The sequence below is a fragment of the Abramis brama genome, assembly GCF_963993115.1.
Source record: "Abramis brama genome assembly, chromosome: 8".
Classification (NCBI taxonomy): Eukaryota; Metazoa; Chordata; class Actinopteri; order Cypriniformes; family Leuciscidae; genus Abramis; species Abramis brama.
Genome location: NC_139970.1, coordinates 6,107,357 through 6,121,080, shown reverse-complemented (window position 1 = coordinate 6,121,080; position 13,724 = coordinate 6,107,357). Strand labels below are relative to the sequence as shown.

Below are 13,724 nucleotides of genomic sequence, written 5' to 3'. Positions count from 1 at the left end.
CTCACGCTTTGTTAGGGGGCGCACCCGTGATGTGCTTACCTCATGGGAAATACACATTAGCGTTGTTCTTTCTATAACTTTATATACTTCTTTTCAGGAGTACTACACACACACACACACACACACACACAGTATATATATCATTATCGGACTGATATACAAACTATCTATATATAGCACCTTGGTCATATACAAAAGGCTTCAAAACATTGAATGGTGCAGTGAAATAACATGAATGTTGGATTGCTTATGATTATATATATTTTTAATAAGCTTTCACACAAACTCTAGCTCGTAGCTAAAAGACATCATGCCAGCCTTCCATGCAAGCCAGCTTATTTATGCAAATCAACTCCAATGAAGTAACTATGTATTTTATTTCTTTCTTTTTTCACTGTAAACTGTAGAAAATAGCCTGTAGAGTATTTTGCATTGATGAGTGGCAAAAAAGTTTGTACATAATATTATGTGGAAAAATAACATGGTCATATTTGATCAACTTGAATATATGGAAATTTCAAGTAATGAATATATAATCCTTACACTGAAAACAATTCTGCAGTTGTACAGTTATTAGTTATTTTGTGCAGGTCATGTGTGGAGCTCAGAGGCCCGTCAGGGAGTCCTGGACATCAGTAAAAATGGCCACAAAGCCCTGAAAAAGCCACAAACAAATTCAGACTGTATCACTGTGTTTTCCAACCATTTTGCAATATCAAACGAAATCCAAACCCCATACATTTCAGAATACAAACATTCAATAGTTTAACATTTAATAGTACTCACATTTTTTATAAGCAATTGAGAATTGATCAAACTAAAGCCTTTCAGGGTGGGTAAGGGAAAACCAGCCTTCATGGCCGCTAAAATGCAAAGTGGAAAAAGGTGTTAATTATCAGTTGCCAGACTTTCTAGTTTTGCAAAGTCTATAGTTTTCAGAAGTTGCTTTTTTTGGTTGCAAGTTTGTAATAAATGCAATATCATACCATTTATTTTTGGAAGTACAAACATCTTCACTGCCATCACTGACATTTGCTCGAGTGTGTCAGTCTGTACATTGAATGATTAGACAAAGATAAAACATCTCATAATGCTGATCTACCAAAGTGAATATTTGACATGAATCATCACTGTCTGGTCTCACCTTAAAATCACCAATCTCAGATGATCCGAGAGTCAGCGTTAAACTTGATGCAGCATTCAGGGCAAAAGATGATGTAGATAAAAAAAAAAAAACTTTGTTTTTTTGTAGATATCTTGGGCTTACTTAAAGTATTCATGCATTTAGAAATAAAATGTTGACATATAAGAGGTCATTTTGCCTCAAAACCATAGTGTAAGTTTGAGCGTTTGCTGAAAGCAAGCTGTCAAAGCTCATCGACTCATTTTGTACTTTATTATGTAATAGAGATGAATACACCAGATTATTTAATCATGGCAGCTGTAATAGTAATCATGCTGAATTTAAATTTAAAATGTCTAGCATTCTAATCGAGAGAAAAAAATAGCAATAAGGGTTATCCAGTTACCATGTTAAAATATACTGCATCATTCCCAGCACTGATGGTAGCATATAGATATACAGTATCTCATGAAAGTGAGTACACCCCTCACATTTCAGCAAACATTTTAGTATATCTTCTCAAGGGACTATACTATAGAAATGAAACTTGGATATATTTTAGAGTAGTCAATGTGCTGCTTGTATAGCAGTATATATTTACTGTCTTCTGAAAATAACTCAACATACAGCCATTATTGTCAAAATAGCTGGCAACAAAAGTGAGTACACCCTAAGTGATAATAGCTGTACGTCATTTAACAATGCAAAGCCACATGTTCTATTCATCATAATCATGTTTTTATCTGCTTGACAGGACCATACAAATGTGTGTATCTTGTGTTAGAGCAGTTAAAATTTGTGCTTTGAGTACAATTCTCTCATACTGACCACCGGATGTTCAACATGGCACCTCATGGCAAAGAACTCTCTAAGAATTTGAGAATTAGAATTCTTGCTCTCCACAAAGTTGACCTAGGATATAAGAAGATTGGTAACACCCTGAAACTGAGTTACAGTACAGGCCAGGGTCATACAGAGGTTTTCCAAGACGGGTTCCTCTTGGAACAGGCCTCGCATGGGTCAATCAAAGAAGTCGAGTCCTTGTGCTGTGCGTCAGGTGCAGAAGCTGGCTTCAAAAAACAGACGCATGATCGTTCCAGCATTGCTTTAGAGGTTGCAGAAGCGGAAGGTCAGCTTGTCAGTGCTCAGACCATACACCGCACACTGCAACAAGTCGGTTTGCATGGCCATCGTCCCAGAAGGAAGCCTCTTCTGAAGCAGGCTCACAAGAAAACAGTTTGCTGAAAGCAACCTGTCCAAGAGCATGAATTACTGGAACCATGCCCTGTGGCCTGATGAGACTAAGATAAACTTGTTTGGCTCAGATGGTGTCCAGAATGTGTAGCGACGCCCTGGTGAGGAGTACCAAGAACATTGTGTCTTGCCTACAGTCGAGCATGTTGGTGGTAGCATCATGGTCTGGGGCAGCGCTTCATTTAGGGAAACATGGATTCCAACATGTACTGCGACATTCTGAAGCAGAACCTGATGCCCTTCCTTCAGAAACTGGGCCGAACGGCATGATAACGACCCCAAACACACCACCAAGATGACGACTGCCTTGCTGAGGAAGCTGAAGGTGAAGGTGATGGAGTGGCCAAGTATGTCTCCAGACCTGATCCCTATTGAGCACCTGTGATCCTCAAGCGGAAGGTGGAGAAGCGTCATGTGTCTAACTCCATCAGCTCCATGATGTCATTATGGAGGAGTGGAAGAGGATCCTGTGCAGCTCTGGTGAACTCCATGCCCAGGAGGATTGAGGCAGTGCAAGATAACAATTGTGCTCACACAAAATATTGACACTTTGGACACAGTTTTGACATGTTCACTTAGGGTGTACTCACTTTTGTTGCCAGCTATTTTGACAATAATGGCTGTATGATGAGTTATTTTCAGAAGACAGTAAATATATACCGCTATACAAGCAGCACATTGACTACTCTAAAATATATCCAAGTTTCATTTCTATAGTATTGTCTCTTGAGAAGATATACTAAAATGTTTGCTGAAATGTGAGGGGTGTACTCACTTTCATGAGATACTGTATATATGTGTGTGTATATACTCTGTGTGTGTGTGTGTGTGTATATATATATATATATATATATATATATATACACACAGAGAGAGAGAGAGAGAGAGAGAGAGAGAGAAGAGAGAGAGAGAAAAATCAAAAGATAGATAGAATGAAAAAAAAATGAAAATATGAAAAAAATTACTACACTTGCGATGGAAACGCATCATCACAGTCTGCATAAAGGGTCCGTTGTGTAATACTTATTTCATATGCAAAGATGCAGTGGGCATTCAAAAATAGGGTAGAAAATGGCCAATTATTTCTAAAATATAAGTGTGTTTGATACTAGTAACATTATAAGTTGACCTCAGGGAACTTAATGAAAAAACAAAAAACAAACAAAGATTTAGATTACAAGTACTGTACATGTTTTTATTGTACTTACCCTGTAACTACATGAAACAAGAGTATATTTACCCAGTATTTAAGCAAAAGTTTAAATAGGTTTAGTTTTACTTGCCATGAAACACCGAAGCCAAAACTTAATCAGTGCACTTTTGCTATCAAAAAATTACTATATAAATGCACTTTGTACCCCGTAATTTTAAAAAGCCTTTATGTATTAGTACACTATTATAACACAAACCTACGCAGTATGTACTTAATAAATTGCTCCCAAATGTAAGGTTGTTGTACCATATTAGAAGAATAAGTGCCCCTTAGTTCTATAATAATTACAGTAGAAATAATTTGTTAATTTTCCAGGTTGTTACCCCTTTATTCCCCAAACTTTACATATTGTTTCCTTATACCTACACTTACGTACTTCATAGATACGTTATAATTACAGAAAGGTACGCTGTAATTTTTTTTTACTTACTTACACAATACTTTTCGGGCTGTAATCTAAAGCGTTACCAAAAACTGCAATGCATGATTGAAATGAAAACACAACTAAAAATGGAGCTCATTTGACTGTGTTTTTAACTGGACAAATATCAATGAAACTCACTTTTTCATTTGGAAAGCTCCAGTCAGTTTTTTGTCAATCCGAGCACTTCCACTGAAACTGCCGTCCTGCAGGTGGAGTGAGAGAAGAACACTGAAGTTAATTCTAAGCTGAATTGCTGTTTCCTTTTTGATTAATTGATCATTTTGGTGAACACATGGTTCTATATCACTGTTTGTAGTTTCGACTTTACACAAAGGTCTTGCCAACATGTTTTGTGCAATTTTGATATTTACTGGTAAAGTGTGGGAGTTCCTCTTCACGTTTTTTTATATTATGTTTTTGTGCATAATTTGTGTACTCACCACATCCAGTCTGAAGAGAGGCACCAGCGTACCATCAGGTTTAACAGCGGAGAACTTCGCTGCAGCCGGCACATGAATGTCTATCACCCCTGAACTGAAGGAGAATAGTGGCGTCTCGCTAGCGTATAACAGCACCTGCATCTCCATGTTGGGATACAATGTGCGTAGCTGAACAAATAATTTGTAAACAGAGCACATTATTCATCTTGATAACAACTTGATTTTACTTGAAAACTATAGACACATTTTAGACATGTAAATACACATGAGATTCTTGACTGGTGTTACATCAGTATATACAAGTCATATTCTCTAGTTATTTACTGGTTGACATTAAACATAAGATATTTTATAATTTATTTATTTTTCCCTTACAAAGTCACGACCTGTACATACACTGACCTGTGGAACGAAGGCACCAAACTGACTGGTGTTCAGATGGATTGGAGAACTCTTTGGTATCTACATTAAATGAGAAGAATGAGTGACTTAATAGCTAAATCTATATTTTAAATCTATAAGAGGGCATGATTCCTTGTAAGTCTATAATGAGTGTAAGATACAGAACTCTTCCAACACAAATGCTGTATAGTTTCATTCATTGAAGATGGTAAAAGTATTTATTTTTTTGTACTTCCTCACCATGTCATCTGTGATGTTGATTTGAAGAGCCCCAGAGCTGAGGAATGCATACGCTGCTGAATTCACGAAGAACTCAGAGGCAGCCATTGAAAGCATGCAGTTTTCTGCATACGGCACGTCAAACGCGCTTGCAGAGAAAGGCGGTTCAGACGGAGAATTGCGGCTGTAAAACTCACCCTGTCACAGGAACAACAACCAAACGTCATTGGCAGGTTACGGTAAAAATTCCAAAGCGAATAAATAAAATCAACAATACTTGTTTACAAATCGAGAAATCTATTCGAATTCTAAATATATTCAGAAAGAGAAACCTAATAATAGTTGGGGCTCAGGGATGGTTGGACAGCTCAGAGAAGCCAATCCTGCTCCTGGAGAGTTTAGCTCAACACTCATGCCTGGAAGTCTCTAGTGATTCTGCAGACCTCGATCAGCTGGAAAGTGGCCCTCCATGAGCAGGATTGGACACCCCTGTTGTAACAAATGTTAAGCTGCGCAAACACTGTGCAATTTTCGTCTGAATCTGAGACGATTTCTGAGTTGTATGACTCTTTTTTTGAGTCTGGCCGAATTTCAGCTTTGTTGTGCAGTGTACAGCGGGAAACGAGAGGCAATTAACCTCTCCCGACCGGCAATCAGATGCTCGGGTTAATTACTGATGTTAGAACTTTTGGTCTCCTCTTGTGAGGGTATCGCACAGTTGAAGCAGAGCTACGAACCAATTGCCCTAAACTCAGTGCCTTTTCCCTTCACTACGCCTGCCTGAAAACAGAAGTTAAACCATTGCGACACGAAATAGATATTTTAAGTCTCAGCTCCACGTTCGGACCGTATAGATCGTGAGCTTTGGCTTTACATCACATGCGATTTACTCGTACAGTGAGAGTTGGTATTTAACAAAATAAATGCTGAAATCACAGTGTATGCCTGGCTTTAATTATTATTATAAATGCTGAATTAAAAATCCTTACCTTAATATCTAACTCAAAGCTTTGTGCTGTCACAGCCGGGGAGGATGTCAGAGGGATGCTCAGAGATATATACGGACCCACAGATATGTTAACTAGAAAGAATTAATTTGAGCGTGATTACTGTAGTCCTCTAATGAAGAGGAATATAATGCATGCTGTAGTTTTCTAAGGATTTTGTATTTACAATCACGCCAACAACATTAATGTCATTAAGTAGCAATAGCTCAATAATACGGCTGAAATAACCCACAGTAGGGTGAATCTCACAAAAATGTTCACAGCAAATTCAAGAAAATTAGGCCTTTTAAATAATTTTTTAATAACAATTAATCACATTTATCTTAATGATTATGGAAAATAATGCCACAATGCAAAAAATATATAAATATTATTGGTCCTATTTTTTTTTTCTTAATGCATAATATGTCTTCTTTTAACTATAAATCTATGTGATCTATATATAATATATAATTTTCAGACATTTTTGTGCCAGTACCAGGTATTTCCTGTAGAGTTGTCTCTAATCCAATTATTGCTTGTTGAATTGCCGGGCAAATCTAAAAAAATAAATAATAATAATAATAATAATGACAATGATTGAGACATAATGAGAAATATCATCAGCAGCAGATAATAGTGTTGGCTAATTTGTTTTGATAAAATGACAAACCTTCTCATGTATCATGTCTGATATTTGTCCACTGAAACCACTTATAAATGGCTTGAAAAAAAAGCTGCAGAATAGAAAGAATAGAAATACTCTATTAGTGGTAGTCATAAGAGATATTCACAATTGTTGCGTGTATCTTCAGGTATCATCAGTCTTTTATGTTTTGTTACTACTTACCTAGCTCCTCCATGGAACTGAATATTCACATCTCCTACATTAGCACTACACTGAACAGTGGTGATGGAGAGACGGCCAGCATCATCCGCTAACTGCAGGAGGGTGTAGATGTGGATATTGTACACAGCCAGATCAAATGAGCCGCCATCATGGCTGCAATCATAGAACAAAAGACAATCATATGACATATCTTATAAACAATCAACTCCTGTACATTACAAATGTCTTATTTAAAACATTTTACTTTGATATGATGCTTGCCAGCTATGTCGAGGGATCTTTCCAACGCTATCTCACGAACAATTGGTACGAGTGAGTAAAATGTGGCTGATTCGTACGACCTTACTCGTACGAATTCGATTTGTCTAAACCCCAATGAGGGTTAGGTTTAGGGGCAGGGTCAGGAGTAGGTCATTCGTACGAATTCATACGAATTGGGCAACTCGTAAAATATGTACGATTTAGCAAAAATCATAAAAATTTGTACGAGTGAGGTCGTAGGAATTTGTACGAATTAGACACCTCGTAAAATTGGTACGAATTGCCGTGAGATCGGGTTGATCTTTTCCATTCCTCTTTGGCAAATTGCTTCAACTCTTTTCGAGCATGGACCTTAAGCTTGAGCTCCCGCCATAGATTCTTAATGGGATTTAGATCTGGGCTTTCAGGGGCCACTTGTCCCTCAACAACATTTGGACCAACTTGGATTTGCTTTGGGTTGTTGTCATGCTGGAAGACCCAGTGTTGATCTAATGTTGGCTGCTTTGCCTGTTGATTTTTTTTTTGCAATAAAATGCAATTATTTACGAACATAGCGACGCATTGTTACGAAACTTGTCATCGCAACCATGCCCAGAAGGACCCTGAGAAGCTTGGGGTCAGTGCGCGAGACATTCCAGCGCCAGAGGAAATTGCTGGAATGCGATGGTTGAGATGGCGGCAGTGACGGATTCTACATTTGTGAGATGGACATACTCCCATTATTTTCAGTTTGTCAGAGAAAAGGACAAGAAAGTAATAGTCGAGAACAATCTATGTGTGACATCGAGAAACTTGATCAAGTAACTTGAAGAAACACCTGGACCAGTGCCACGCTAACACTAAGTTACCCGAAAGACCTTTCCCTTGTCCATGAAAAATGCTGTTTTTCTCTGCTCACTTCTTGATGACGGCGCTCCTCTCAGCACAAGTTTGGTATCGTTGTAAAGCACAGCATTTCGACTTTGTGAATATTTATAGTAATTTCTCAATAGCATGAGTCTGAACCAATAAAATGCGATTTTCAAACTAATATGCTTGTGTAAGCAAAATGATCTTGCTCCTGCTGACTGACAGCGCGCAATCCCGATATACATAGAATTAGTGTTGGCAAGTATTCACACAAACATTATCTGTTATGTCTTCGTGATGTTGGTTAACTGTTGGGGAAAAACATTTGATGTGTAACATTATATTACATCCGTGCGTACAGTGGACTGTCTGTTTCTGTAATGGTAATTAAACAATTCTGGTATCAAGGAAAAAAGTTGAATATATTTTATTCCTATAGATATTGGTTTTGACTTGGTTTGTGCCAAATTTGGTGTTATTACCAGGGATTTTAAGGTATGGTTGCTGGGTGATTTTGTTTTGAAACCTTCAGAAAACTCAATGTTTCTCAAAATGGACTTTGCTGACTATCAATTTCAAACAGGTGTAGCTCAGTATTTTTTTTGTCTGATTCCAACAAATCATATATCATTTTGAAGGTTTTTGTGAAAATAACAACAGCAATTATTATTTTTTTGCTCATTCTGACTCATTTTGCCAGCACGGGTCACATATGTTGGTTATGTGTCTATTCAGAATGACTAATGAGCAGCAACCTTTTTATTGTGGGAATGTCATATATGCTCATTTGCCAAAATGGTTGCTGTGTGGAAAAGGGTTAATAAACAGGATGACTGTACATTATCTTTTCATTACATGTTCGACTTGTTTTAACTGGTTTGCTCGTCTTGGATAAAAGCTGTTTGCTAGAGTGTGGGAACTGTTTTTATTTGTGGAAGCTATTAGTTTATTACAAGTGAAATAATACTTTTTTTTCTACTCAAATCAGTAGTTCTTGCCCAATTCTTTACTTATAAGTCAATTCTGTGTAATAAGTGGGATATAAATAAACCAACGGTTATTACCACTTTATGTTGGGTTCTTGATCCCCCTTGTTGGGGTTTATTTGACTTATGTCTGTGTGCATGGTCCTTCTTATCGACTAAGTTCATGTGAATGTGTAGTAAGGTTTATAGAAAATGTTATTTATTTTCAAGGTCACGTCAGGTGAAACTGATTTGATTGCTGTCCCCTTCCCCATGATTCACTGGTACACTTACATTATGCCAAACTGTGTTGCCCAGTTTCCATTGATGGCTAGTGTGAGTTGACTGACTTCCACAGATACACCAGTTCCCTCTACAAACACCAGTGACGGGTCTGGCATGCTGCACTGCACAACCCGCATGCTGGAAAGACAAAAACACAACGGTTCACCATTTATGGAATATATTCATGTAGACGCAGTCATATTTTCTAAGTTAAAATAACTGTTTATTACATGTGATGAATATAAAAACTACTGACTGAATTTCATGTATTTGTGTTTGAATAAATGCATTTAGTAACTGTGAAAATTAAGAACATTTTAATTAGTTAATTTGGTTTGATTGTTTGTTAGCGAACTGACTTTGATAAGACATAATGTACAGTGCCGATCTTGATGTCCTTCTTGCCCCGGTACTCTGGGATTTCAGTACTCTTCAGTTTACTTTGTATTTGGACAGACAACATCTGAGACACTGAACACATGTACAGAAACAGATACAGAAGCACATATCACCTCTTTAGCGTCCTCATGATTAAAATATACAAGATTTCATGTATTTTAAAGGGTTAATTCACCGCTGGCAATGTGAGTTTTTAATAAATCTTGGCTAACTAATAAACAGCCAATATCCTAATAATATGCATGCTAATAAGCAACTAGTTAATAGTGAGAATTGGACCCTAAACTAATGTGTTACCATATATGTATCAAGAAAATTGCTGAAGTTACCCTTTAAGTATTCAAACAAAATAAGAAAACATGAAATATTTGTGGGTTTATATTACATATACTTTCTGTCATGTCTCTTTCAATAAATACCCATTAAGCAAGGGAATGATAGATGCTATTAAATGCCCATTAGGGGACTTTATTTCCACTTACCAAAAATTGTCTTCACTTTTATTTAAAATAAATGCCTCTCTGAATATGATGATATGATATGTGATGGGAAAAGGCAGAACAATGGGATTGGAAAAGGTTGATTCAAACTCTGGATGGTCGCATCAAAAGCTATATCAAGTATTCTTAAAGGCACAGTATGTAAGTTTCACCGAGAGCCTAGGAGCGGAGCAAGGCCGGTGGAGTGAGTTACTGAGAGACACACCGGTCTCGAGTCCCACGGAGGAGCTCCAGAAGGATATAAGAAGGAATGACGACAGTAAAGGCACAAGAGAGGACTAGGACATTTTATGTTGGTGTTTTTCTTAGGGCTGTCAAGTGATCACATTACACAATGTGGTGATTAATTAATCGTTAGTTAATTAAATTATACTTTAAATAAAAAGCTAAAACTGCCAGTAGATGGCAGTAAATAGCTAAAGGAGTAGGTCACTGAGTCATTCATTCATTCGATTCATTCAAACGGCTTATTCATTCAGGAATTAAGTAAATGGCTCTCTTTATGAATGTGCCATTGAATCATTAGTTCTCTGGCATTATAGATAAAATTTTCATTGACAAAATTGTCAATGAAACTTTGTCACGGCAGACAATATTGTGTCTAAGATATAACACAATATTAACTTCTTATTTATTAAACTTGTATAAAATCAATATTACATTTGCAACCAAGCTATTTGGGACAAAAATAGCACTTGTGTGATATTGAGGAAAATAAGTATTTGAACACCCTGCTATTTTGCAAGTTCTCCCACTTAGAAATCACGGAGGGGTCTGAAATTGTCATCGTAGGTGCATGTCCACTGTGAGAGACATAATCTAAAAAAAAAATCCAGAAATCACAATGTATGATTTTTTAACTATTTATTTGTATGATACAGCTGCAAATAAATATTTGAACACCTGAGAAAATCAATGTTAATATTTGGTACAGTAGCCTTTGTTTGCAATTACAGAGGTCAAACGTTTCCTGTAGTTTTTCACCAGGGTTGCACACACTGCAGGAGGGATTTTGGCCCACTCCTCCACACAGATCTTCTCTAGATCAGTCAGGTTTCTGGGCTGTCGCTGAGAAACACGGAGTTTGAGCTCCCTCCAAAGATTCTCTATTGGGTTTAGGTCTGGAGACTGGCTAGGCCACGGCAGAACCTTGATATGCTTCTTACAGAGCCACTCCTTGGTTATCCTGGCTGTGTGCTTCGGGTCATTGTCATGTTGGAAGACCCAGCCTCGACCCATCTTCAATGCTCTAACTGAGGGAAGGAGGTTGTTCCCCAAAATCTCGCAATACATGGCCCCGGTCATCCTCTCCTTAATACAGTGCAGTCGCCCTGTCCCATGTGCAGAAAAACACCCCCAAAGCATGATGCTACCACCCCCATGCTTCACAGTAGGGATGGTGTTCTTGGGATGGTACTCATCATTCTTCTTCCTCCAAACACGTTTAGTGGAATTATGACCAAAAAGTTCTATTTTGGTCTCATCTGACCACATGACTTTCTCCCATGACTCCTCTGGATCATCCAAATGGTCATTGGCAAACTTAAGACGGGCCTTGACATGTGCTGGTTTAAGCAGGGGAACCTTCTGTGCCATGCATGATTTCAAACCATGACGTCTTAGTGTATTACCAACAGTAACCTTGGAAACGGTGGTCCCAGCTCTTTTCAGGTCATTGACCAGCTCTCCCCGTGTAGTTCTGGGCTGATTTCTCACCTTTCTTAGGATCATTGAGACTCCACGAGGTGAGATCTTGCATGGAGCCCCAATCCGAGGGAGATTGACAGTCATGTTAAGCTTCTTCCATTTTCTAATGATTGCTCCAACAGTGGACCTTTTTTCACCAAGCTGCTTGGCAATTTCCCCGTAGCCCTTTCCAGCCTTGTGGAGGTGTACAATTTTGTCTCTAGTGTCTTTGGAAAGCTCTTTGGTCTTGGCCATGTTAGTAGTTGGATTCTTACTGATTGTATGGGGTGGACAGGTGTCTTTATGCAGCTAACGACCTCAAACAGGTGCATCTAATTTAGGATAATAAATGGAGTGGAGGTGGACATTTTAAAGGCAGACTAACAGGTCTTTGAGGGTCAGAATTCTAGCTGATAGACAGGTGTTCAAATACTTATTTGCAGCTGTATCATACAAATAAATAGTTAAAAAATCATATATTGTGATTTCTGGATTTTTTTTTTTAGATTATGTCTCTCACAGTGGACATGCACCTACGATGACAATTTCAGACCCCTCCATGATTTCCAAGTGGGAGAACTTGCATAATAGCAGGGTGTTCAAATACTTATTTTCCTCACTGTATGATATAAATATGAGACAAAAACTCATACGGGGCATTTTTGCCCTGATATCTTGAATGTTAAGAGCAACTACGTTTTCTATAGGCTCGATCACGCAGTGTGTTGTTACCATGTTCATCACCAATAAACTGTATGAAATGTAAGATGAACTACGTAAGTCTGATCTGGGGCAGGAGCGTGTGTTAAATGCATTAATAAGTTTAACACGTTATTTTTTTCCCATAACTAATTAATTAAATTAACACGTTAAATCAACAGCCCTAATTTTTATTATGCCTATCTGTTATTATTAATTTTAAAACGTATGGTGGAGAAAATGCTGTTTTTACTGTTACTACAAATAAAGCTATTTCTGATAATGCTATGTTTGCCATTTGACAAAATAGTTGTTTCTGATTTCTTATTAAAACAAGAGATTCAAACAATAAGACTAACCGTATTGAGCTATACAACAATGATTTCTCTGGATTTAAACATTGTTGGAAACATTTGGGATAATGCAAGCACACAAGTCAACAAAATATATAAGACTGTTCTAGTGGTTTTTGGATATATTAATCCAAAAATATTACATATTGTGCCTTTAAGCCCAGTTTTCAACACTTTTATCACTGCATGTGCCAGTGGCTGGTGTTTATGTCCTACTACTGCCTGCCTAGAAACATTTATGATTAACATTCACGGATGTCATCCTGTTTTGGTGACATGAAATAAGTTTTCCTCTTACTAAAAATTTAGATTTTAGAGGGAAAAGGTTATATATGAAAGGAATCAGTGGATAAATGTATAATATATTAAAGAAAACAACCACTGAGCATTTCCCTGATGGACAGTAGCTATCATGTCTAACTCACAATAAAGAATGTTGTTAGATATCATTTCAGATCAATGCAGTGAAAACTTACCATCTCTGAGACCCTTCTCTGACAGAAGAGCTTTTAATGCAGGATAATCTGCATGTGTGCATGTTACTATCATCAGGAAATAAATTACCAGCTGCATCCTTCAACTCCTGCTGTGTAAGACAAAATACATAACTCATGAGATTAACCTGTCTTTTAACTTTTGACAGGCATTTACACTGCAAAGCTAAAAAAGTATCACATTTGGTACATCAATATATTATTGCAATCCATATTGCAATATTCTCTGCATCCAAACGCCTCTTCGGATGATTTGAACTGACACTGCTTTCAGTGTACATTTATCAGTATGTGTGTAAATGGAGCCCTTGACCTTTGTATT

General features: G+C 37.5%; 1 protein-coding gene across 3 annotated transcripts in view; it reads right to left on the bottom strand.

Annotated features, from left to right (window-relative positions):
- Positions 1–243: 243 nt before the first annotated feature.
- bpifcl (BPI fold containing family C, like) overlaps positions 244–13,724 on the bottom strand; it is a 30,171-nt gene continuing 16,690 nt past the window's right edge. Inside the window, exons 4-18 of one of the 3 annotated variants that reach the window (XM_084121367.1) lie at positions 13,385–13,494; positions 9,631–9,742; positions 9,281–9,409; positions 6,912–7,064; positions 6,735–6,798; positions 6,561–6,621; positions 6,065–6,156; positions 5,097–5,273; positions 4,857–4,916; positions 4,455–4,622; positions 4,153–4,217; positions 1,145–1,187; positions 987–1,050; positions 787–863; positions 244–655 (exon numbers count right to left, since the gene is read on the bottom strand). In XM_084121367.1, coding sequence (XP_083977493.1) covers positions 605–655; positions 787–863; positions 987–1,050; positions 1,145–1,187; positions 4,153–4,217; positions 4,455–4,622; positions 4,857–4,916; positions 5,097–5,273; positions 6,065–6,156; positions 6,561–6,621; positions 6,735–6,798; positions 6,912–7,064; positions 9,281–9,409; positions 9,631–9,742; positions 13,385–13,481 — 1,413 coding nt within the window. In that variant the 5' untranslated portion in view covers positions 13,482–13,494 and the 3' untranslated portion in view covers positions 244–604. The remainder of the gene's footprint in view (positions 656–786; positions 864–986; positions 1,051–1,144; positions 1,188–4,152; positions 4,218–4,454; positions 4,623–4,856; positions 4,917–5,096; positions 5,274–6,064; positions 6,157–6,560; positions 6,622–6,734; positions 6,799–6,911; positions 7,065–9,280; positions 9,410–9,630; positions 9,743–13,384; positions 13,495–13,724) is intronic. The other 2 variants (XM_084121368.1, XM_084121369.1) reach the window with 2 other exon arrangements.